The 27284-nt window shown below is 41.1% G+C and overlaps 1 protein-coding gene across 2 annotated transcripts in view; it reads right to left on the bottom strand.

Moving 5' to 3' along the window:
- Positions 1-27284, bottom strand: part of SH3KBP1 (SH3 domain containing kinase binding protein 1) — a 361419-nt gene that overhangs the window by 143562 nt on the left and 190573 nt on the right. For both annotated transcript variants that reach the window (XM_036271031.1, XM_036271032.1), the window contains one exon: positions 13893-14022. In XM_036271031.1, coding sequence (XP_036126924.1) covers positions 13893-14022 — 130 coding nt within the window. The remainder of the gene's footprint in view (positions 1-13892; positions 14023-27284) is intronic.

Genomic DNA, 27284 nt, shown 5'->3' with positions numbered 1-27284 from the left:
GTCATAGCCATGAAGCACCTCACAGCCAGCCAGGACCACCTCTAAAAGTGTCACTGGGTACAGGATAACTTGGACGGGGGGTTTTCATTCAGTGCGCTGAATGTGTTGAGTTTGGGTAGCTCTGAGTTTTGTTTGATCTCTCTCCCCTTACCCTTTCATTTGACAAAGTGAATCCAAACTTTGCAGAGAATCTCATTTCAAAGATGAGCTCTTTGTAAATGTGACATTTTACCTCTCCTCAGCAGGAGCCTGGTTCTTATTCAAATTTGTTTTGCCACTGTCTGTGCAATAAAAACCCTTCCTGCTTCTCCTCGCCTCTCTGCCCAGTCAGTACCACATACTGTACCTCCAATCTCTATGACTCATGTCAATTAGCAATTAGCAATGAAAACAACATTTCCTAAAGGGAAACTGTAAAGCTAAAAGCCATTTAAACAAATTAGCAATTAAAGAAATCACACAAAATTATGACTGCCAAAGAATTAAATCTCTTTGGATGGCTTCACAAGGAATGAATGCACACAGACATGCTTCTCTAGGAAAGCATTAAACCAAATTTGCCATTGAGACTGGCAAGATGATCGTATTTGTTAAAGAGGGAACGGAAGCTATCCTCCCAAAGGCCAGAATCCCCCAAGCTCATCTTCCCTCCTTTAACACCATCATTTCCCCAAAGCTGAACTCCTTTCCAAAGAAGAACACTGGGGATATAACACCCTTCCTTTGACATCTTGGGGCATGTGTCGGAAGTCACAAAATAGTTACCAGCAAGACAACATGGGCACTTACCTCCCCAGATTCTTTTTTTCCCCCAGGCTCTGCCCACAATCATGTTCCTAAAAGGAAGAGCCTATTTGTTTCTAGTTAATTTCTGGGTGTATATTCTTATTTCGATGGTTGGTACACCAGTAACGCTATCAAAGGGCAGGATTCAAAGGACATTTTATGGAATACTAAAGTATGCCATTAAACTTGTCTCTAAAATCCTCTAGATGAGCAGGACAGCTCCTGAACATTTACTGTATGTCTCCTGATGACAACCATGCCCTTGAGATGCAAGTACACCATCAAATTGTGTTCTCTATTAGCCAATCGTGCATTATCTTCCTATAGGTAAGGTGGTCTCCTAGTACATAAGAATGATACACCAAATAATTGCTCACATAAAATGTCATTAAATGTTGAAGTCATTCAAATAAAGAAGTCTCAGTGCAGGAAGAAACTGTTAAATGAAAACAGACAAAATATAGAAAGGTCATTATAAATTGCTAACAAGTTTCAAAATCAAATCCTTAAAACAATGGCTGTGCTTGCTGTTGGCACTGTTTTCAATAAAATGGTATTTATAAGCCAAAAAGGAAGAGGGGGGAGAGGAAGATCCCTGGTGTAAATTTTAATTAACTGAAAAACAGCATTTGTGAAGAACAGAGGACAGAACAATGAGAACAGCCCACAACAAGGGGTCGGCTGCAATTTACAGGGCTGGATTTGAGTGTGCGAACATGGACAACCCCCTGGATTAACTATCCATTTGTTCATTTGTTCATTGTTTTTAGAAATATCCCTGCTGGAGATACAATTTTTTCGTCTAAATATTGTGTCATTTCCCCTGTAACATGTTCTCATTTTGCTGTATGGATTCTTCTTTTGTGATAAATGGCTTATATATTCGTTTCTGGTTTGGAAAGAACCATTTGAGGATAGAATAAAGAAATGGTTAGTGAAATGATACCATCACCACCCCCCTCCCGACCATCACCACCACCACCACCACCACCATCACCACCAGAAGGCAGCTGGGCAAATAGATTAGGACAAGGCTATTTTAGTTCTAAAAAGAAAAATTCGAAGGGCTCTTCTATAATTCCTCATTAGCTAGAACCATAATATTTTCAACCGCTGCAATCCTGATTTCACTGAGCTTCTGGTTTCAGGGATTTGCTGCCTTCTGGGCTCATCTTAATAACTTTATACTAACCACTGCGAGAAATATTCTTTACATTACACAGGGAACGGTTACGCAGTCATTCAACCTCACAAGCATGAGCTGGGCAGGAAACACACGGCAGATTTTTCTTCCGGAAATTCTGGCAGCCTGCTTCTATCAATTTTAAGTTCACAAATTATTTGAATATCTGGGTTGGTGAAATAACTAAAAATATAGTTCCTTTCCTTTGGAAGGAAAGAAAGGTGACTTTTCATTTTCACATCTGTTTCGTACAGCACCTTTTAGCTACTAGTGCCCATCATGCCTGCAGTGAGGCCCAGGTGGAACACGCATGCCTAGTAAAGTCATGTACAGCAGAACCTGCTGTCTGTCCACTGGAGAACAGAAGTAAAAATACACTTCCCACCCTGGCCGGTTTGGCTCAGCAGTTAGAGCGTCGGCCGTGGACCAAAGAGTCGTGGGTTCGATTCCAGCCAAGGGCACGTACCTCAGTTGTGGTTCAGCTCCAGCCCTGGTCGGGGTCATACAGGAGGCAATCAATTGATGTGTCTCTCTCATATCGATGTATCACTCTCTCTATTTCCCCCCGCCTCCCTCCCTTCCGTTCTATCTAAAGATAAATGGGAAAAAAATAACCTCAGGTAAAGATTAAAAAAAAATGTATATACATATAAATATACTTCCCCACAGACAGTCTGAGAAGTACATATGGGTGTTCACATTTGAACCTTCCCTTTCATCACTTCTGCAGATGTGTGCAGATGTGTGCAGATGTGTGCATACCTACGTGTCCATGCACACTAAGGTGGGTGTTTCTCCTTCCAGGTGAAAAAGAACAAAGCCTCCTCAAATTTGCTTTGGCCAGTCATATAACTGTCCAGTTTTGTGTAATTTACCTTAATATTCCAGTGCTGATCAATTCAGACCCATGGGCTATGTTATCTTTAATTCACGTGTACAGTGCTTACTGTGTGGCAGGAACTGTCCTAAGGGCCTCACGAGAGTAATTCATTGATCACATTCATCTCCTTCCTCTCAAGTTTTGGCAGCTTTATTTCACAACACAAAAGGCTACACATTGGTTCAGCCAAAAGAAGTCTGCCGTGTGGTGACTGGCTGAATGAGCAAAGCAAAACACCATTTCTGGCTTAGCCTTTCATGCCAATTTTTTTATTTCTTTGAACCGCACAATGAAGAAATGGTTTATTAGCTTCCAATGACCCACTCAGAAAAAGCAATAACCACAAGAGGTTGACATCTCCGGGGAAAGCCATCTTACACTACCCCAGGGGCCCGGAGATACTGGTACAAATACATATGCCATGACAAATGCCACCGATCACTTCTCTGCACACATGGCTCATGCACCCATGTCACACACATGATAGAGGCACAAAGCAAACGAGAAAGCGCCAGGGGCTGGTGGTGGGAAAGCTCTTGTAGCGCACACCAAGGAGACGGCACTTATCTTAGGCAAATAAGCCCATGTCCTTGGACCAGAAATTCACAGACACTTGGCGGAAGCACAAGCAGCTCGGGAAAGTGCAGCTGCATCAAAAAACACAAGTATCCAGATCTTATCTTTACAATTGCCTCCTGCTGTTAAGGTCACTCACTGTAATAGCGTCTGTGGCCCTCCGTCTTTCCCGGCGCAGCTCGGTACAGAATTGTCCCTTCAAAGGTAGTCTTTCCTGACAGTGAATGAGAGAAGAGAAGGGGAGAGAAAAACAAGAGAGGGGGAAGGGGGGAGCAAATGATGGCAAAAGAAGGAAGAGGAAGAATCTTTAACTGAACTTGCCTTCAATGAATCCACTGTAAGAGCTTCATCCGCAAAATTAATTAGAGACCATTAGGCAGAATTTCAGAATGTTACAGAATGAGCCCCAAGTCCCCATGCAACCACGATGCACAATCACAAGCACCCAGAACTGGGGCTTACCTTGCACATTACTGGCATGTAGATTATGCTCAAGTTAAACCTGGAAGCCATTTCAACATTATAATTCAAGGATAGGCAAACCTCAATTAACCAGAAGGAATCCAATTAATTGGATTCCTTAATTAACTCAATTGTACAGCACAATCTTCTCTTTGGAGAATATGACCCAAGCATGATATAGATTCAGGCCCATCATCCTTGATCTTCTATCCTAGGGCCCTCTGTGATACAAACTGATATTCATGTCTGCAAGATTCTAAACAAGGCATGGGAGTGCTCTTCAAAAGATATGTATCACCCTCAGTACCTTTAAGCAAGAAAATATACTAATATATTGTGGGGGGGGGTCGCCAATGAGGTTTGAAACCAACAGAGGCATCCATGTCAATTTGAGGGATTTATGCTTAGCACCAAGGACTTCAGAAAACCCTATTTCTTGAAACATCTTAATTGAGGTTTTGCCATATCAGTAGTCATGAGACTGTACTCAAGCATGAGGACATAGGACTCACCCAGTGTCAAATGTCAAATTCTCTCTTTTTTGTTGTTACAAATAGAGGTTATCAATAGCATAATGCTAGACACATGGCTAAAACCCAAATCTCTATGGAACCATAAGTACACAGAACGTACCCACATACAGCTCCACTCCGAGTGTACATACATACACACACACACACACACACACACACACACACACCCATGCTTGTATGCCCTACAGAGAATACCACTAGCAGGTAACTTGATTTATTAAAGGCAAACTCTATTAATAAATGCATTACTCTAAATTACCCAAGAAATTAGTTCTATTATGGTTGGTGAGCTAAATATTGAACTGGAAGCCAGTGATACAGCTTTACAGTAAGTCTGAGGGATGGAAAGGTAGGCTACACTTACAGAGAGACTAAGTAGAACTGAGATGGGAGAGAGCAACTTGTTTCCCAATAGGAAACCATAGTATCAGCTTCTGGGCCATGTCACCCGTAATACATGAAGGGAATGTGAAAGATCAGACCAAAAACTTCAGTGGAATCAGATACTTCTCTAATTTCTGTGTCCTACAGGCATGGTGGTAGACCCTTGTTTTGCAATCTGCCCTTTTTGATAGATGTGTTCCATCCAATTAAGGTAAAAACTTAGAAAATTAAATCACTGGCTATTTAAGAATAATCCAAAGAAACAATAAAGTGTTTCAAATATTCTTGGTGCACTAGCAGCTCTTGAGGACTTTGATGGCAAAAGCAGAGCAAGTAACAGTGGCTAGTTTTTATTTGGGCAAAATTTTATTCTGCTTAACTTCAGTCAGTAAGGCAAAATTACTCCTAAAGAATACAGATATTATGTGAACTCCAAAACTGAATACTTAACAGTCCTTTCAGCGTCAGAAAAAAGTAAGTATAAGAAAAGAAACCAGTATTTCAATAAAGTTCTTCCAAGTACAACAGAGTCTCCCTGTGTTCTTCCCTAGGACCAAGTCTGAGAATCACTGAGGTAGACCATGCCCTGATGTTTGTGAATGGCCAAGCATGTCTGCAAAATTCCCTATGCACTGGCAGTAAGACCACTGAAGATGGAGACTGGGGTAGGGGTGGGGGAGGATATACACATTTGATTGAAAGAGCAAAAGAGGTGAGCAACTGGAAAGTTCATGGATGTGAGTACTGTTTATTTTATTGGGAGAAACACCCTCTGGCCACTATTAAATGCTAGTACTTTAAAGCAGCAGCAAATGCTATAAAAGAAAAGAATTTTCAAATTTCAACACAGAATCATAATCTTATGCTACCATCTAATTTTGCCTAAAACTCTTTTTTAGCTATTTACTAATGGCTCTTCACTGCTAATAGAACATCATGCATAAAACAAATATTATCCAATATTAAAAAGAAAAGAAAACATCTAGTGATGCCACAGAGTGAGGGCTTGTCAGCCTGGTTTTACTTTTCATAGTCAAGGCCCACTGAGCAATCCATTTTTTACAGCTAAATAAATACACTATTTGTATATTATAGGAGTGGTTTGCCCTATGCTTGAAAAGGCCATCTCCAGCTCAGTCTTAGCTTGACAAGTCACTAAAGTATCAAAACCTAAAATTCGAAACTAAAGAATTAAGGAAAGAAGAATGTCAACTTAAATTGAAATCTCATAGTTATTAATAGCTATAGAAAGAAAATGCGAACTTTTCCCCTCTGAAAATTATGGAAAATAATTGAAAATGTTTCTGCAGCTAAAAGATGGTTTTTGTGAAAAAAAAAAGAAAGAAAGAAAACTAACAAATACTTTTCAGTTTTATGACAAGCATTTTAGGATCTAAGAAATTAAACAATACAAAGAAGATGTTAGAAACAGAAAAGACACATTTATATCTTAACTGTGAAGGAAAATATATGTGAAATTGAAACTAAACAACAGTCATATCTGGATTTCTTTGCCACTAAGTTTAAACAAATCTGACAGATTCAGGGTATTCTCTGATTATAATTTGATATAATAATATAATATCAATATAATTTATAATTAGTCCTATTTCACATTATTTAGTCAGTGCTAGCATGTACAAAATTATAACTGCATTGAGATTTGAAATTTGTCATATGTTCGGTGAGAGGGTGAACTATAGGCCGTAATGGAGGCAATACCAATGTGCGTGGAAGGCCTTCATATCATTGTGGCCTCATCACCCATAAGCCAGGCCACACTCAGGACTTAATTTCATTGGGCTTTAGTGTTCTCATCTGACAGCAGGCTAAATGATCTCTAAATTCCTTTCCATTCCTAACATAAGATTCTGCCTGTACTATTATTGCAACCATTTGGATGTTGTTTTTTTAAACCTAATTAACTCCTTTTTTTCCCCTCACTATTGATCTGTTACATGGGAGCACATTTCATTCTTTCAAAAAATTCCTTGTTGGCACCATTTTGCAAGCTCTAATGAATAGATAGATCTGGGTGAAAATCATCAATGGTTACTGAAATTCAAAGAGAAAAACAACTAGACATTATGAATAAATAAATATATATATATATATTTATTGAATTTAATCAAGCCCCTAGACCTAATTATCAATTTATAGGAATATAGTAAATGGCATATCAGAGATGAAATCAGCAAAGGCAGAGAGTGGGAAACTAATGGACAAAGGATCTCATTTTGTTAAGAAAAAAGAGACATGGGAGAGGACACTAAAATCAAAGAGACTTGAGACATATCAACAGCTCACAATGTATGTACCTTCTTTGGATGCAGATTCAAATTGTATTAAAAATAGAATACTATTAGGGGAAAGTGAACATTGATTTTATATTTAATTACACTGAAGAAATTGCCATTATATTTTGGTATGATAAAAGTATTTTAAGACACCCTTTTATTGATACACATTGAAATACAGTCATGTGTCACTTAGCTACAGGGATATGTTCTGGGAAATGCATCATTAGGTGATTTGTTATTGTGTGAACGTCATAGAGTGCACTTAAACAAACCTAGATGGTACAGCTTACTACACACCTAGGCTATGTGGTATAGCTTGTTGCTCCAAGGCTACAAACCTGCAGAGCAGCGGTTCTCAACCTGTGGGTCGTGACCCCTTTGGGGTTTAAACGACCCTTTCACAGGGGTCGCCTAACACCATCGGAAAACACATATTTCCAATGGCAATTCATAACAGTAGCAAAATTACAGTTATGAAGTAGCAACGAAAATAGTTTTATGGTTGGGGGGTCACCACAACATGAGGAACTGTATTAAAGGGTCACAGCATTAGGAAGGTTGAGAACCACTGCTGTAGAGCACATTACTGTACTAAATACAATAGGCAACTGTAACATAATGATAAGTATTTATATATCTAAAGTAGAAAAGGTATGGTAAAAATATGGTATAAGAGATTTTTTTAAAAGTGGTAGCCTGGGGATTGTGAGTCTGTACCCCACGTCCACATCTCTGAGACTGCCCCATTCCTCAGACTGTTATGTTCATTATATTCCACAAATAAGTGAGATTATGTGATACTTGTCTTTCTCTGTTTGGCTTGTTTTGCTTAGGATAATACTTTCCAGGTCCCTCGATGTCGTCTCAAAGGATAAGAGATCTTTCTATCTTACAGCTGCATAGTACTCCATTGTGTATATGTACCACAGCTTTTGTATCCATTTGTCAACTGATGGACATTTGGGCTGTTTCCAGATCTTAGCTATTGTAAATAGTGCTGCTACGAACATGGGGGTACATATATTCTTTGTGATTGGTGTTTCAGGCTTCTTAGGGTATATTCCAGAACAGGGGGTGGTGGGGGAGAGAGAAACCACAGAACTTATATGCATGTATGCATGAACAAAGGTCATGGACAACAAAGCTGGGGGTAATCATTGGGGGGAAAAAGGAGAAACATCTGTAACAAAAATAAATTAATTAAAAAAATAAAGAATGTGCTCTAATTTTTTAAAAAATGGTGAAAATCAATTAGAATGTATAATAAGTCCATGATCATTACTTATACAAAGGTGGAAAAATGTTAGTAATTTTCAAAATTAGCAAATAAAAATTATTTGGGAAAAAAAATAAAGAATGGTAGCCTGTACAGGGCATTTAGCGAATGGAGCTTGCAGGACTGGAGGCTGCTCTGGGGGAGTCAGTGAGTGAGGCATGGGGAGATGTAAGGCCCAGAGCATTACTGTGCTCGACTGGAGACTTCATACACACTGTCCCACCCACTCTGCTTCTCTCCGACAGGGTCAGAAACGGAACACTGAAGCTGTCAATACTGCTCCATGAACAGGGGTGTGGGCTGGACTGACTGGACATACTGAGGAGAAACTGGCTACAGCAGAGATCATCATAACAGTGACTGTCTGGAGGGAATGAAAGGTGGTCTGAGAGGGGCCTGGGGGTCAGCAGGAGGAAGAAAATCAAGATGGAGAGACAAAGGAACACAGGAGACTCTCATGGCCACGTGGTTTTGGCCATCGCATATTGGAGCAGCGGTCAGATTCAGGAAATGCGCGGCATCCATAAAAAGAGGGTGTTTCACGTGGAGAGGATTCAATATTTGGACTTTGGAAATTTGTTTTTGGTTCCATGGACCCTATCTGGCAAAAAAGGGCTCTCTCTGGCATTGAACTGATGGAAAAAATGAAACTTATCTATACTTTGCATCATGACAACTGGAAAATGTTTCCAAAGCACAGGGACAGGCTGGCCCCACACTACCACAGAAAGCTTTTACTCAAGTGGCAGTGTGGCACTGAGTACTGGTGACGGTAGCACCTGTGGACCTGTGTCCTGGTACAGGATCTTAGGTGCTCAAGAATTTACAGCCATGTCCTCTGAACACAATCGAGCTAGACCTGGGAGGGTGTAGCGCCCTCTGAATATGTAGATCTGGGGGGACAGGCTCCTCTGTGTTGAAACAGGTCAGTGGCTGACTGCTTGGATCTCATTGGTACACTCAAACTGAGGCGCTGTGAGTGACAGGGAATCCATTGCCAAGCCCACAGATAGTGCTGCTGTCAAAGAAGAAAAATCATCCTGCACCACATATCCTTGCATTCAGCTCCATTATAATCTTATGGGAACACCGTTGGATATGTGGTCCCTCATTGACCAAGATGTCACTATGCGGCACATGACTATATTTATGGATAAAATTATATGACATCTGGGTTTGCTTCAAAACAATATAGGAGAGGATTGTGTAGTGGTATAAATACAACCAACTGGCCATATTGATAATTGCTGAAGCTGGGTGAAGGCCATACAGAGGTTCATTATATAATTCTCTAGACTTGTGTACATGTTTGGAATTTTCTAAAAGACAAAGCTTATCAGAGGATGTAGAAGAGGGTATAGGGGGGATAAATGGTGATGGAAAGAGACTTAAAACAACCAAAAATGTTTTTAAAATATTTTAAGCACTATTAAGGTTCTATAAGTTCTATGAAAAGTAGAGATATTTTCTATTTTAATTATGTAGCAAAAAGTTTCTACTACATAACAATGAATTTTCTTATCAAGATAAAATGTTTAAAACAACATATCAACTAATATAATTGTTGTAACACTTTCCTTGATAGATTAGGTTATCCTAATCAAAGATCTAAAGTTTAGATATTTTTCATAACCAACCACCATAACATAAAAATATATCAGGGTAAAAGGAAAGCAAGCTCAAGCAATTTGCACCTGTCATTCAAAGATAAAAATGCCTCTCCTCAGGGTAAGAAAGGAGTCAGCAAGCATTCAGTGAACACCTATCATGTGTTAAGCTGTCTTGGCACAATTCCTTATAAATCTAATGCAATGTTTCTTCTATTGTATTCACCCACTGCTTGACAAAATTCAACTGAATAACTATCCTCAAATACCTTCTGGAAGTAGAAAGGTGAACAGTAAAAATACCAAATAAGTATGTGCACATACAGGAGTGAGTGTGTGTGTGAAAGATACATATAAAGATACATTGTACACAAAGTTTTCTTCATATGTATCAGGATAAAGCTTTTATCTGTCTTAAAAACCCCACCCTAATGTCTGCTACCCCTTAAATTAAGAGGATTTTTATATGCCTCTAGGATCTCTAAAAGTCACAAAAATGACACTAACATTAGGAGAGCCTTCTATTAATTAAGCAATCTCTGTAAAAAGTAACTGTAATTTAGGAAGAGTGCTAAGTAGGCTGCTCTAACAAAGACCATGATTAAGTACAATTAGTTTATACCACAGTAAAAAGCTAGATGTCTTTGGGGCATTAACTACATCAGTCTTTCTCAATTCTATAATAAAAGTAAATATGTATTTTTATAGTTATATAGGGTATTATCCCTGGGGAAAACTGGGTGGAGGGTGCACAGGACCTCCCTGAACAGTTTTGTGTTTTTTTTGGTAACTTCCTGTGAATCTATAAATAGTTCAAAAAAAATTTAAGTAAATTGCATCAGAACTACTAACATCCTTCTCTGAGGGTAGGGAATAAGAAGATTCACTCTAAAATCAGAGGTTCCATATGTAATTTCTGCATGTGATCATATAAATTTTAACATCAGAGGGTAAATGGCTACTGAAAAACCTGTCAGAACACTAAGAGATGCTATTTCTTTTTCTTTCAGATTATTCCAATTTAGCCAGCCATAGGGACATTATCACATCTGCTTTTCTATGAAGCCCTTTGTGACCATCATCATCTTCACATCCCCATGGGACTGGCTTCTCAGTCTTTTTTTTTTTTTATCCTCACCCGAGGACATTTTTTCATTTTTTGTTCAGGTAGAGTGGGAGGGAGAGAGAGGAACAGCGAGAGAGAGAAACATCGATGTGAAAGGAACACATCAAGTGGCTGCCACCCGCACGACCAACCAGGGCCGGGGACAAACTGCAACCGAGGTACGTGCCCTTAGCGGGAACCGAACCCGGGTCTCTCAGGACCGCAGGCCGATGCTCTAACCGCTGAGCCAAACCGGCCAGGGCTGGCTTCTCAGTCTTTGTATCCCACTTTTCCTCAGGCACCCAGCTAACGTAGCACCTGGGGTACTTTCTTGAACTTCTGCTGATTGGTGTACCCCTTTTCTCGGACTGAAGGCAGGGATCCTGTCTGATTTGTCTCTATATATCTTAAGTGCCTTATACAGTGTCTTGGTAACAACAACAACAACAACAACAAAGGTTGCATGAATAGAGAAAAATGGAGGAAAGAAGGGAAGAGAGAGGAGGGATGGATGAATAGATATGGATGAACAGAGAGACAGACAGGCCCTCTTCTCCTTAACTGTACATACAGGAAGATTATAAAAGCCATGTAGTTCTTACCAGGAGCATCCATCTTTCTTAGAAGAACAAGCCTCTTCAGGACCTCAAAATCCCCTCAATAAGGGACAGATTCCAGGGCAACTAAATGTGGCTGCTGAAACTATTGGGCTCTCCTGCTCCTGAAATGGAAGGCTTTAAATTGAATAAGTGTTGGGGAAATCAGTCTCTACAAGAGAAAAAGCCCCTTGCAAGCATGTGAAGGAAGGCTCCGCGACTGGGGAGACCACGCCATTCAGCCTCCTAACCTCCTACCTGCCCCAGGAGTTCCAGCACTGCCTGCTTGGAGCTGAGCAGGGTCAAATGTCCCTATTATTGACCTGGAGCAAGAGGAGAATTTATTTCAATAGTTTAAAAAATACAAGAGGCATTACTTCTCTGACCCTCCAGCTCTGAGAGCCTAGCTACCATGTCAGGATACTAAGAGGTCAGGGTTCTCCCAAAAAGGTTGTCCAACACCTCCCCAGATCTCCCTTTCTATATCAGTAGAGGAATCCTGAAGGAATTTCCAAGTGCAGACAACGTTTAAGAGAACATGGTAACAATCGGTGTTTAAGCTACCTCAAAATACAAACTGATTATGTCCCAAGAAGAAAAGGAGGAAAGAAGGGAAGAGAGAAGGAAGGATGAACAGATTTGGACAGACAGATAGAGAGATGGATTAACAATGAGAGAGGCCATTAATAGAGGGCCTTCTATGAGTGAGGTGGTTTATATACATTATAGCTATTGGAACTCATAATGCATTTCCCCATGGGAATAGTGCTATAATGACCCAATTTGGTCCTCTCTCCAAAAAAGCCCATTTAATCTACAACATCCCTGAAGTATAGTATTGTTATTATAGGACCCGACTCCCAGGTACAATACTATTCCAGTATACAGAGGAAGCACCAGGTAGTTAGAAATTCTAATGTGTAATTTGGGAGCTATAGCAACTCCCACTATCATGGGATCACAGACACTTTCTGCTCTCCTGGTCATACTCATTGGTTGGGCCATGTGAACAGAGAACCCCCACTCCTCAAGCTAGAAAAGGCAGCAGGAGTTCCAAGATGCTTCATTTGCTCCAAAATCACTTCCCATCCTTCCTACTATAGATTCCAGGACAGAAATGGGGTTCAGAGGTGAATGGTCCCAGGCTTTGGAAGTAGAGAGAAAGGGTGTAGCTAAAGCCACTGAGCAAAGCCACTGTTGCTTCTATGGATGATGGGCTGCTGAGACACCAAGTGAAGAAGGTCGCCCGACCAACCCTCTGGAAATGGCTTTACCTCCATATTGGGAACTTGTCCAATTACGCTACTGGTTAATCAAAAGAAACAAAACTTGAGAATACCACTCAAGTCAGATTTTTCCAAGTGGAAAAGAAAGCTGTTTAAGAATTCTTCTGACAGGATATAGCTGTCCTCCTCTTGTCAGGAAGGAAAGTCTACAATACCAGGTAGTGTCTCACCACTATGACACAGTCAAGCCTCTTACAACATTCATGCCCATGACCTTGGCTCAAGACGGCACAAGAGATACAGACGCCCACGCAGGAAGTTGGGTTAGCGACTGGGAGAACAAAGCTTCCCGGGCCTGACCTTTTGCTCCGTGAGCTGGAAAGGGCAGCAGAGAAGCTGGAGGGAGGAGAGCTTCAGGCCCTGGGGAAAGAAAGACCTGGATTCGTTCTCACCATTGCAAAGGGACATGCATGCTCACCCAACACAGGGCTAGGCTCTCAGCTGTCTTGTCATACTCTTAAAGGACTTGGCATGCACTCGTCCCCAACACAGCATTTCTCACCACTGATTCATGTATGTTTGTGCCATCCTTCTCCACGTTCTTCGAGGGATGCTGAGAAATATAGCAATCTCATTTGCTTCATTTAAAAATAATTAACTTTGAAGTGAGTGACACTTTAGAAGTATATGAAGGCACAACAACATGGGCTACCTGTGAGGAAGTATTACCATGGCATGAAGGTTGACAGTCACCTATCCAGAGACGTACAGTGTGTGCATCTGCACACACATAAGGTGTGCAAGTCATACCTGTACAATGATAAACATACTGAACCTCATGGGTTAAGGCAGCATAACCAAATTATACTCGTGAGCTTTTGTCACAGCTGCTTGGCATACACTAGAGGAGAGGGGAGGTAGAAGCAGCACCCACTGGTGTCCCCACCCCTTTCTACGTGGTGGAGGGGACATCCTTACTTGACTTGGAGAGCTGCTCATCCTGGGAAATGCTGAGGTCATCCGACTCCCCCGAAAGCTCCTTGATGAAGTTGGAAGGAAACATTCCAGTCTTTCCATTGAGAACACCTTCCCACCATCCTTCTTCTACCTGCGAGATGCGAACAGAACAGAGAGACATGGATAAGGTTAGATGGGATGTTTCCCAGTTTCCTCTCCCATCTGTGTGGTGCAGGGTGCAGAGCCCACACAGACACAGCCAATGGACCCAAAGCTTACGCTTCAACAGAGAACTAGAAAGCAGACCTCATGGAGCCTTGAGATTCAGACTCAGGAAGAAGGGTTTAACCTGGGGGCCACAACACAAGTGGAAAAGAATGATTTTCACTAACCTCAAACTGAAATTTGGCATGTCCTTTGATTACAAAGATAGGTAACACACCACAGTAACAGTAGAAGGACCTGTGACTCGTCACCAAACAAATCACAGATCACAAACAAATCATGTCACATCATAGATGCTGTTGAGTATCTCAATCTATCATTTGCACTCATCACTACTTTGAAGTGGTTGTAGTTATCACACCTACTTGGAGACCTTGTTATTTAATGTATTAATGAGGAATTACTTATTACATATAATAAGGAATTCCACATACATTACTATATCACAATTTGCTTTTAAAATTATTTGAAAGCTACTTCAATATAAATGGTTCTCTTTATAATCTTATGTGTTTTATTTTATGTATTTAAAACTATTATTTAAAGACTGAAAATGGCCCTGGCCAGTTTGGCTCAGCGGTTAAAGTGTCGGCCTGCGGTCCAGAGAGACCCGGGTTCGGTTCCCGCTAAGGGCGCGTACCTCTGTTGCAGTTTGTCCCCGGCCCTGGTTAGTCATGTGGGTGGCAGCCACTCGATGTGTCCCTTTCACATCGATGTTTCTCTCTCTCTCTCTTCCTCTCTCTCCCTCCCATCCCTCCCACTCTATCTGAACAAAAAATGGAAAAATGTCCTCGGGTGAGGATAAAAAAAAAAAAAAGACTGAAAATGGCTTCCCAGACTATCTAAACTAACTAAACAGGATAACAAAAATAGTTAAGAATTCCCGAGCTAAGAATTCAATGGGAAGGTAGAAGGACTCCCTGTAGTTTCTGAAGGGTTCTAGACTACCCTGAGATGAACTGAAAGGGGGTGAAAGGAGGCAGGGAGGGCAGCCAGACTGCAGTCATCTGGGTGGAGGAGTGAAGGCTGGATCTGGGGGACCGGTGAGAATGGAGAAGGCAGGTATAAATTTGAAGGCCCCTTGAGGTATGAGCTGGTCTTTAGAGACCAATTAACTGGACAAGCAACAGAAGGGTAAAAAAAGTCATCCCAAGATTTTGTCATGGAGCCACTAACAGAACACCAGAAGTAAGAACAGCAAGCTGGGTTCATGGAGGAAAATATCAGGGCATTTTGAGAACAAGCAAGTATTAACTTACCAGCGGTGTGGTAGAACAGAAAGAGACCTAGAACCTTTGGATTTTTATTTTATTTTACTATTTGCATACATTACCTACTCAAATCAATAAATACAATTTAAAAGCTAAAATAATCAAAACAAAAATAAAAAGAATATTGAGTGAAAAGCCAGTTCATATTCTATCCTGAAACTTAGCAGTTGTATGACTTTCTTCAAATTTCCTACCAAACGGAACCCTGGTTTTCCTATCTGTACAATGAGGACAATTAATATACTTGTTCAGTGTTAGAGACGCGTGTTCTATGATTCTACACAAGGGGCTAGGAACACAGAACCATACAGGACATGTGCTTTTCTTCCTCCAAGAAGTTGATGTACCACCAAGGTAGAAAAGGCACATGGTTTAAAGAGGGGAGAACATGTCTGTGACTAAAAACGAACAATGCAAAGTAAATAGATGAGAAAATGCCAGGACTCGGCACAAATCAAACCTGTTATCCAAACTCAAGGTCACTGAGATTTGGGATGCTAAAGGAAGGCTTTGAGAAAAAAATAAATAAAAATTAAGTTTGGCCTCTTAGAGTAGACATGACAGATACAAGCAGGAAGGGTGTGAGGCATTCAGGAAAGGGGGAAGCTGACAGAGCCTGTGCAATTCGGACAATCAGATTGGTGTTTAAAGCACTTATTAGGGAACTTATGGAATATAGACTTGCAAAGTGGTGATTATATCTGCATGATCACAGAACCTACAGGAAAGAATCCAGACAACAACATCCACGTACAACGGTCCCAATGACTATTCAATACCAAATCGTGGCATTTAACAGCATTTTAGTTGAGATCATTCCATGTTTCTATGCCAAGTCAACTGCTATGTATTATTCTTTCAAGGAGCTTTTTATAGGATTAGGATGGTTAGGAAGATTCTCCATGAGCCTGAATATAAATAGTCACAGGATTTGTAGCATGTGGTCCTTTGTGCTTGTCCTGAATAAGGAACCATAAAATGACCTTCGTTCTCCTGTAATCACAGGACAGGAGGGAAAAACCAAGGGCACGGACCACAAATGAGCAGTCCCTGGGATAATCCCCAAAGCACAGGGCAGCTGGGCCAATTCCATTTAATTCAGTTTGACAGTATCTAAAACGTTTCTGTTTCCAGTAATAAGCGGCTCAAGCCCAAGATCCCTGAAAGAAGTGCTCCTGATATGCAGGATCGGTGGGCTGCCTGCTGGGAAAACAGGGGTGTCTTCACCTCACCATACCCCCAGATGCCTGTATCACTGTCACAGCACAGTCTGAGAGGAGTGGCCAGCAGGGAAACGGCAGAGATCTATCATTAGCCACTCAGTGAGTGGAGGGGCAGGCAATAAAAACACTGCTCATCCCCTGGTGGGTACACTTCCCATTGCAGGCGCCGTGGTGGGGAGGGGCGGTCTGGCCCCCGTACCAATGAGAGCTGTTCAGTACTATTTCTTCCTATAGCCTGCTGCTTTGGTTGTGAGATTCAGGCTGGAGATATGAGAAAAATGATCCTCAGCCTTGCACTAGCCCTCTTCAGCGATATTCTAGTTCAACTTGTATAAAGATGAGGACACTAAAGCCCAGAATAATTACATTCATTCATTCATTCATTCATTCATTCACTCATTCATTCATTTATCCAAAGAGTAAAGCATAGTACCTTGCACACTGAATAAATAAATACATGAATACAAGAATGAATGAATGAATAGCAGGGAAATCATTGGGGGAAATCCTCCATGGAAGCCTACAAAGCCCTGATTCCTTCACAAAAGGATTTTTCCTTCCTGTGAGGAGCAAAGGAGACCAAAAGATCCTCTCTATATTGGCCACTGTTCTCAATTCGGTACTGTCAAACCTAGGTCTGTATATCCCACCCAATCCCACCAATTTTTTTTTTTATCCTCACCCGAGGACATTTTTCCATTTTTTGTTCAGTTGGAGTGGGAGGGAGAGAGAAACATCAACATGAAAGGGACACATCGAGTGGCTGCCACCCGCACGACCCAACCAGGGCCGGGGACAAACTGCAACCGAGGTACGTGCCCTTAGCGGGAACCGAACCCGGGTCTCTCTGGACCACAGGTCAACGCTCTAACCACCGAGCCAAACCGGCCAGGGCCAATTCTACCAATTTGAGCACGTATCCTACACTGCCCTAGGGCCTCAGGACAGATTGATTGAGAAGCTTCTGCAACAAAGAAATGAACACTCCCTGCTTAGGAAAAAAAAAGCTTGCTTATGTTTATATTTCTATATTTAAAAGAAAGAAAGAAATGTGTCCTTTTGTAATGAAGTGGAAGTTATGGATATTACCAAGGGCTTACAATTTCTGCCCCAAGGAAAGGGGGCAGATACCCACGTTCTCCATACCCATGTTCTCCAGCAACATACACTCATCAACAGTCTTCTGCAGGCCTTGGCTCTAGGCTGAAAACTGGCCCCCAACCCACCCTCAATGTCCCCCTGTGGCCAACCCAGCCAGCTTTGGAGCCCATGGCTGTGTCCCAAGACAGAACCCCACCTTTGGCCTAGAGCTGGGACCAGGGCAGCTTACACATGGTAGTGTTCAATAAAGATTGTAAAACCACTTAAATAGTTTGTGTCTGCATGCCCTGCAATGCCCATGTCTTCACAATCACCAGCATCTAAGTGGGTTCAGGGTCCAAGGAGGTAGTTTCTAACTCTTAGCCCTGTTGGAAGCTGGGGAAGCAGCAGAGTGAATTTCAACACCCCCACCTCCATTCAATCTTACAAACAACAGCTACATGTGTAAGGCATTAAAGAGGACTTGTTGAATGCGAGGATGAGTGTGCTGTCAGGGGTACCTAGGTATTCAGAACAGCTCCATCTTCAACGCAACCATTGTTGAAGTTTTACCTGTCAACTGTACTGAGAAGGGGAACAGATTCACCAAGTTTAAAGTCTACCTCAGGGCACAAGCAACAAGATAGAAAATCCATTTTAAGGGCTGCTATAGCTTTTTACACCCAATTAACCATTAATACCCAAACCTTAGTCAGAAACACACTGGAGGGTTGCATGTGAGGAAAGCATGGGGGAGAAAGAGGCACACAGGTAAATGAAGTCAGGTTGATTGTTTCAAGAGCGGTTTTACCATTCTTCCCAGAAAGAAAAATGGACAAGTCAAGCTTTAAGGAAAGGATCACAGCTTAACATCACTAAAATTTTCCTCAAAATGTATTCAGACTTGGTAGATTGCATGTTTCTAGGAACGTATCCATTCTTTCTAGGCTGTCCGATTTGCTGGTATATGATTGTTCATAGTAGTCTCCTAGGATCCTTTGTATTTCTGTGGTATCAATTCTAACCTCTCCTCTCTCATTTCTGATTTTATTTGAGGTTTCTCTCTTTTTCTCTTGGTGAGTCTAGCTAAAGATCTGTCTATATTATTTATCTTTAAACAAGAAACAGCTCTTGGTTTCATTGATCTTTTCTATTGTCTTTTTAGTCTCTGTTCTACTTATTTCTCCTCTGATCTTTGTTATTCCCTTCCTTCCACTAACTCTGGGTTGCATTTGTTCTTTTCTAGTTCCTTGAGGGCATTATGCTAAGTGAAATAAGTCAGAGAAAGACAAATACTGTATGATCTCACTTATATGAGGAATCTAAAAAGAAAAACAAACTAAACTCATAGGTACAGTGAACAGATTGGTTTGGTGGCTGTCAGAGGCAAGGGGTAGGGGTGGGCAAAATGAATGAAGATGACCAAAAGGTACAGACTTCCAGTTATAAGATAACTAAGTTCTGGGATTATAATGGTGGTAATAGTTAACAAAACTGTATTGTATATTTGAAAGTTGCTAAGAGAGATCTTAAAAGTTCTCATCACGAGAAAAAATTTTTTAACTGTGTGGTGATGGATGTTAACTAAACTCACTGTGATACTCATTTTGCAATATGTACATGTATGAAACCATTATGTTGTACAGCTAAAACTAACACAATATATGTCACTTATCTCAATAAAATTTTATCCAGAAATAATTAAATGAGAATTTCAATAGTGGCCTTTAACCTTACCTGTGAGAAAAGAAAATATTTTGAAAATTTAAAAATACTAGAGAAATATTAAGATGGATATTAAGATGGATCGTTAAAGTTTTTTTAGTTGAGGTATAATTCATATAAACGCACAGATCTTAACAGTACAAGTCGATCAATTTTCACAAATGCATATACCTGTGTAACCCATACCTCTATAAACAGAGCATTTCTATCACTCTAGAAAATTCCCTTGTGTCCCATTCCAGTCAATCTATCTCCAAGCAACCACTAATCTGATTTCTATCATCTGTGATTGATTTTGCCTTTTTTTTTTATTCCTCACCGGAGGACATTTTTCCATTTTTTGTTCAGATAGAGTGGGAGGGAGAGGGAGAGGGAGAGGGAGAGGGAGAGGGAGAAACATCGACGTGAAAGGGACACATCGAGTGGTTGCCACCCGCACAACCTAACCAGGGCTGGGGACAAATGCAACCGAGGTACGTGCCCTTAGAGGGAACCGAACCCGGGTCTCTCTGGACCATAGCCAACGCTCTAAGCTCTTAGCAAAACCAGCCAGGGCGATTTTGCCTTTTCTAGAACTCCTGTAAATGTGCTAAGATATAGTTTACCTTTGGAATAGTGGTGGAAAAAAAAAAAAACTGTTTCTAGAAAACATCTTTTTCTATTAGTGGAATTAGTAAAATAAATATATTTTTAAGGGAACCACTTCCTAAAGTCATTATTTTCCCTTTTAGTTGCTTTAAATAACCATCCTTGTTGACTTGGGGACATGGAAAGCTGGTTGTGCCAAATACAAACAAGCATTATCTAGGTCCTAAATGCCTGGGCCAATATTTTCCTCCAATTCCTGTGTAGTTCACTGTCTGATTACCTCTTTCTGGCAGGATCAGAATATTCCATACACACAGGATGCTGATTTCTCTTCCCTCTCCTCATTCTTCTGAGAATAAGCCTATTCTGCGCGACAGGGGCCCCTCAATAGAGAAATGTGTAGAGTAATTTAAAGGGAAATGATTTAAGAAAACCTATCCAATTGCCATTTAAGACTTAAGCAAATGTTTCCCAATGAGACAGAGCAACATCCATGATTTTCCTTCATAGTGGAAGGGTTTTCTGGTAGGGCTTTTACAGACATCCTTCAGCCATGCTTGGAAGTCCTGTTCTTCAAAACCGCTACAGGTTAGTCTACAGGTCCCCAAATTCCTAAATGACTCTATGCTAAGAACTTCTTATCATTCCAACTTGAAAATATGTGCCAGTAGTAAGTCAAGTCAAGCCAGCAAATTAATCTTTTGAATGAATCAAGATCCTGAAGTTTTTTCCAGTCAGTATTCCCAGGTGAGAAAACTATCTATGGGGCTGTGATGATTTTAGAAAGCCAGATATAAGAAACCTTTAAATGGGGTAGTTCTTACCCTGGAAGGTTTTCTCAGTGGTTAGAGTGCCGGCCTGTGGACCAATGAATGGTGGGTTCAATTCCGGTCAAGGGAAGGTACCCTGGTTGCAGTTCGTCCCCAGCCATGGTTGGGTCATGTGGGAGGCAACCCATTGATGTGACTCTATCACATCGATGTTTCTCTCTGTCGCTCTCTCTCTCCCTCCCTCCCACTCTATCTGATAATAGAAAAAAAATATATATCCTAGGGTGAGGAATAAATAAATAAATAAATAAATAAATAAGCTGGGGTAGTTCTTTAAAAGGTCAGTGTGGGCAACACTATAACTTTTTTCTCAACCAAATTTAACTGCATCTGCCAGCTCCTGCTTCCTATACTCCACACCTGCCCCCGAAGGTTCATAGGTCATATCCAACTTCAAGGCAAGGTTGTACTAACATCCTGCCCTTCCTATAGACCAGCCCAGCACCTTACATAATACAGCCTGTGCATACTGAATTCATCCAAGTACTTCTCACCTTCCACATGACCTGTTCAAATGTCAACTACTCTAGGAAGCATCCACTTCTCCCTCACTGAGAATCTTCGTTTTTAAAATCCCTCTCTCATTTGTCAATGCCATCGTTTACCACTCTAATAACATCTTGGATTATTAGTTACATTCTTAGTTGTGTATATCTTACCTTCCCTGACTATGGGGTGAGGATAGGGGGCTGAAAGCTCCAACAGTCTAATCACATGACTGGCTCCACTGGCAACCTTCATCCTATGGTGCTTCTAAAAGTCATCTCCTGCCCTGGCTGATCTGGCTCAGCGGTTAGAGTGTCGGCCCGCAGACTGGAGAGTCACGAGTTCGATTCAGGTCAAGGGCACGGCCCTGGATGGGGTCATGCAGTAGGCAACCAATAGATCTGTCTCTCTCATATTGATGTTTCTCTCTCTCTCTCCCTCCCTCTTACTCTATCTCAAAGTTAATGGAAAAATATACTCAGGTGAGGATTTTTTAAAAAGTCGTCTCATTAACATAACAAAAGACATCTTGTTCACTCTCTTCACTTAGGGAATTCCAAGGATTTTAGGAGCTCTGTGCCAGAACCACGGGCTAAAGACCAACTATATATTTCTTATTATAAATCACAATATCAGAACTACCCATCCAAACTGACAGAGGCTATCTGATGAGTTAAAGTGTTGAAGGATTTCAATAACCTATTTAGCTCTAGATAAGAGAACCAAATCTCCTGCTATGAGAGTGAGAAGGAAGGTTACCATGCGTAGGTTACTTGGAAGTGCATGTTACTTCTCTGCAAACTACAAGGCCAGGTTAGGCTTTAAGTCTGAAACTGAAGCCACTGGTCTCCAGCCAGCCTGACTAGGTACCACTGAGAAATACCTCAAAAACTAACCACAAAGAACAAATAAAAGCAAGAATCTCTGACCATCCCTTGGGTCCCGACTAAGAAACTGGTTGAGACCAAGCTCATCCAATACAAAAGGAAAAGCGGCTCATTTCCCAGGCTCTAGGTGAAACAGACAGGAAAACAAAGAGGCTTCAACGACCTTTTCCAAAATATAGGCCAACAAGCCAGTTTTGAAACTCCAGAGGCTCTCAGATGCTATTTCTCCTGGTAACCTTTTCCATATGCCATCTCTGTTCTTATAAAACTTCACCTGCATTTATCAGTTTTCTCCACTTTAGACAAAATGACAGAAATGTGTATTTACAATGACCTCTTTAAAAATATCTACCCAGGAATTCAGCCTGCTATTTTTCCTTTTGAATTGGCAACCAGTTTCTTTAGGTTCACAGTGATGAAGCTAATGAAGAGCGCAGAATCACTTACTGCTCTCCAGCATGGCGAGGGCTTTCTTGAGCAACTTGCCCTTGCCAACTCCACCTACCCCCGGACTGCTATGCACTCTCCATCCCTTCTCTAAGTCATGCTGCAGGGGCCCATCCAGGCTGAGTACGCAAGGCTGGTAGTCGACTCCTGCCCAGTGAGGGTCAGGGCTGTGTCTACCCAAATGTGCTTAATCCTGCTGCCCTTATGGCTAGCCCACGAATTGGTTAAATAGCTCAAAAATATGTGAGTGTGAAGAGAAAGAGATAGTGGTGTGAAGGGATAATGGTAATGATCTGAAGATTTAAAAATCTGCCAAATTAAGTGTGGACAAGACAACAGGGAGATTAGGGGTGGCAGTTTACATACTCCAGTTGCTTCACAATATGTGCACTTGTGTATGTTTATTACAATAGAATCAACCTATTAACCAATCAATAAGAACATAACATATAGTATGCATATATATACACACACACATACACACTATAATATGTTATATTTTTATTGACCAATATATTGAGTCTACAGTATTGCAAAGCTATTGCTATTGTCTTATCTCAATCAGTCCCTGAGATTTTAGGGTTTTGTTTTCAGTGGAATTAGAAAACAATGACCCATTGGCATTTATACAACATCCTTTATAAGAGAAAAGGGCAGATTTTATATTATACAGTGAGAATGGCCCCAAATCCATAACTTTACATTAAATTAGAATAGGAAAATTAATTTTTGATGATATAAAGTATGGATTAAGCCCGGCCGGTGTGGCTCAGTGGTTGAGCATCAACCCATGCACCAAGAGGTTGCCGGTTCGATTCCAGTCAGGGCACATGCCCAGGTTGTGGGTCTGATCCCCAGTGGGGGGCATGCAGGAGGCAGCCAGTCTATGTTCTCTCTCATCGATGTTTCTATCTCTGTCTCCCTCTCCCTTCTTCCTTCTCTCAAATCAATAAAGGGGAAAAAATAAAAATAAAAATAAATAAAAGTATGGATTAAAAGGCCAAACTACATGTTTTGTTATACATAAATAGCATAGGCTACATAGCCATTTTTCATTTTTCCTACTTGAAGAAAGTCAAGAATGAAGCCTAGCATTGATTGATAGGGGGTGGAAAGCCAGCTGTAATTACAGCTGGTGGTGAAGTTCTATGTCATCCAGGTGAGGAGAACAGCCCTGCGATCCCCTGCGATCACTCTTCTCTAGCCATCCATGTTCACTTTCCCTGCAGCCAACAGGTAGGTGAGAGTGGGCAATATTTCCCAGAAATGTATTAACAATTTTCCTTATCTTGATCTCTATTTCTTTTATCCTCACCCGAGGACATTTTTTTTCCATTTTTTGTTCAGATAGAGTGGGAGAGAGAAAGAGGAAGAGAGAGAGAGAAACATGGACGTGAAAGGGACACATCGAGTGGCTGCCACCTGCACGACCAACCAGGGCCGGGGACAAACTGCAACTAAGGTACATGCCCTTAGAGGGAACCGAACCCGGGTCTCTCTGGACCGCAGGCCGACACTCTAACCGCTGAACCAAACCGGCCAGGGCTTGATCTCTATTTCTTAAAACATGTATTACAACATCAAAAGAAAAACCATCTCTGACAGAACCATTTTCAATTCTTGAGCCCTTTTAATCTTTGGTCATGTGCATGGAAACATATTTTATATGACTAGATCCTCGTATATGCAATTTTGTATTCTAATCTGTTCATTCATTTTGTGAAAAAATATTTTCATATTTCCATTTATTAACTTACTTTATTCATCAAGCCTTTATTATGGTATGTATTAAATTTTAGGTACTATTCCAGGTACCACGAATATAAAAATAGATAAAAACTAGATCCCTGGCCAGTTTTTCTCAGTGGTTAGAGCATCTGCCTGTGGACCGAGGAGTCTCAGGTTTGATTCCTGGTCAAGGGTACATATCTGGGTTGCAGGTTGGAGTACTACAGGTTGGGGTCGTGTGGGAGACAACCAATCAATGTGTCTCTCTCCCATCAATGTCTCCCCCTCCCCCCGCATTCCATTCTCTCTTTAAAAACCAAATCAATGGAAAATATCTTCGGGTGAGAATTAACAACAACAAAACAAAAAACTAAATCCCTGTTCCTAAAGAGCTCTCAGGTTAGCAGAATATAACAGATAATTACAGTGCACAGTATTGTCATAAATACAGATTTAAGGACCTCTCTGTTTACCATCTGAATGGCTTCACAATCTTCTAGCTGGATAATATAACAATTTACATAACTACTCACTTTCTTGATTATTTTTCATTATCACATGCACTGCTACAATGAATACATTTCACACATTTTTTTCTGTTAACCATTTTCTATGGATGAATTCCTAGGAGTGAGATTAGTGGGTCAGAGTGTATTAATTCAGATTTTTATAGATCTTGACATACCTTGCTAAATAGCTTCATAATTATATACAAAGTCACCACTTTTTCTGAGCATTGACAACTATCTTAACACTAAATTGTTTGTTAGAATTTTCAAAAGCAGAGGCCCATTATTGTGTTCATTTGTATTTATTTAATTAATAGCATGGTGGAATATTTTTCTCATGGTTAAGATTTTAATTTCCCCTAGTGGGATTTGTGTTTATGGCAGATTTACCTATCATTTATCACTGTTGAAGCAGCTTCCTAATATATTCTCAGATGCTAAAAACATAATAACTTTTCTCCATAATTTACTACAAAATTTTTCCTATTTGTTGTTCTCTTTGTTTAGCTAAATTGCCTTCAAATCATACCAAACTTTTAAATCTTTTAAAAATAATTTTATTGATTTTTAGAGAGGGGGGGATAGAGAGAGAGAAAGAGAGAGAGAGAAACACTGATGTGAGAGTGAAACATCGATTGGTTGCTTCCTGCATGCCCCCTACCTGGATCAAGCCTACAACCCTGGCATATGCCCTGACCCAGGAATCGAACCAGCGACCTTTGGGTGCATGGGACAATGCCCAACCAACTGAGCCACACTGGCCAGGACAATTCTATTTTTTTAAATTAGTTATGCTATTTGTTTTTTTCCTCTAGAATTTCTTCTATGGTTTCAGTCTTAAGAAACATGTCCTTCTGCCATTGGCATAAATTTCTACTCTTGTCCATTTTTCACTCATTCAACTTTCAACAAATCTCATATGTGTCCTGTTTGATACCAGGGATAAAAAATGATGAATGAGCCCTGGCCGGTTTGGCTCAGCGGTTAGAGCGTCAGCCTGCAGTCCAGAGAGACCTGGGTTCAGTTCCCGCTAAGGGCATGTACCTTGGTTGCAGTTTGTCCCCAGCCCTGGTTGGGTAGCCACTCGATGTGTCCCTTTCACGTCGATCTTTCTCTCTCTCTCTCTCTCTCTCTCTCTCTCTCTCTCTCTCTCTCTGTCTCTCTTCCCCCCCCCCCAACTCTGTCTGAACAAAATATGGAGGAATGTCCTCGGGTGAGAATAAAAAAAAAAGATGAATGAATGACATAGTAATACAAATTATTATTATCCAAAACTTAGGAATAGGCAAAGGGGTTACTGCATGTCTTCCCAGTGCCACACAGGGAACCTTACTAACTAATTCTCCAGGGACACATACTGTATCTCATTTGACACACTATGTACTGTTCATGAGGTTAGTTTACAACTCTGTTAGTGGGGATGTTAACTGGTAGAAAACTGAAAGCAATGTAAAATGATTCTTGTCACACGGCAATGAAAATAAATTTTGACCAGCAGAGATGGAAGTAATTTAACCCCTAAAAAAGATGGCCTCAGTGGTTACAGCCTCATTGCCCTATAGGATATTATGTAGTTTTGCATCTAACTTAGCAATCTTACGTATTTTCTCTTTCGGTGATTATAAATACTTTGTTCTTTCACAGTTCTCTTTGAGCCACCCTTACCATCTTACAGATCCCCTCATTAAATAAAGCTTTGACACATGCTCACCTTATGTTTGTATGGGAGTCAGGGAATCTGGCTGCTAGCATCAGCCCTACTCACGTCATAGTTTATTTCATCTCCTCCTTGACTTCTAGCTTCCTTTTTTGTAAATCATGGGTTTCTGTAAGGTCCAGTGGTAGTCAGGAAACCAAAGCAATTGGAAAGCTATATTTCTATATACAGATAACATGCAATGAAATCAGAATGAATGATCGGGTTCTAAGTCCAAAGCCCAGGATTTCCCAGGCCCAAGGGAGTGGAGCCTGAGAAGCCCGTGCCACGGTCTGGTAGGACACTTGGCCAGCAGGGCTGTCTCCGAGCAGCCAGGACCAAGCAGGAACAGGAACAGTGGTGCAATGGGAAGTACACGATCTCCAGCCAAGTGGACCTGGCTTCAACCCTCAGCCCTGCCTCTTCTAGAGTCTCCTGAGCCTCATTCCTCCTCTACAGAAGAAAGTGGTTGTGATAAGCCAATGGGCCAGTGCATAAAGAACCTTGTCACACGTGGCACACACTAGGTCCTCCATGAACGTCACTTGTTTTCCTTCCCTCTGAACGCACAGTGTCCCCCACAATGAATACTGAATCCATCCTCTAGAGGTGGATCAGGAGCACTTGTGGATATCCAGAGGCTACTAGCAACTGAAAAAGAGGAGAAAAGCTGTGGCACTGGGATGGAATTTCAGAGGCACCTAGCGCACCGTGTTAG

This window comes from Molossus molossus, unplaced genomic scaffold (genome assembly GCF_014108415.1).
Source record: "Molossus molossus isolate mMolMol1 unplaced genomic scaffold, mMolMol1.p scaffold_m16_p_2, whole genome shotgun sequence".
Lineage (NCBI taxonomy): Eukaryota > Metazoa > Chordata > Mammalia > Chiroptera > Molossidae > Molossus > Molossus molossus.
This window is presented reverse-complemented; position numbering and strand designations above follow the sequence as displayed.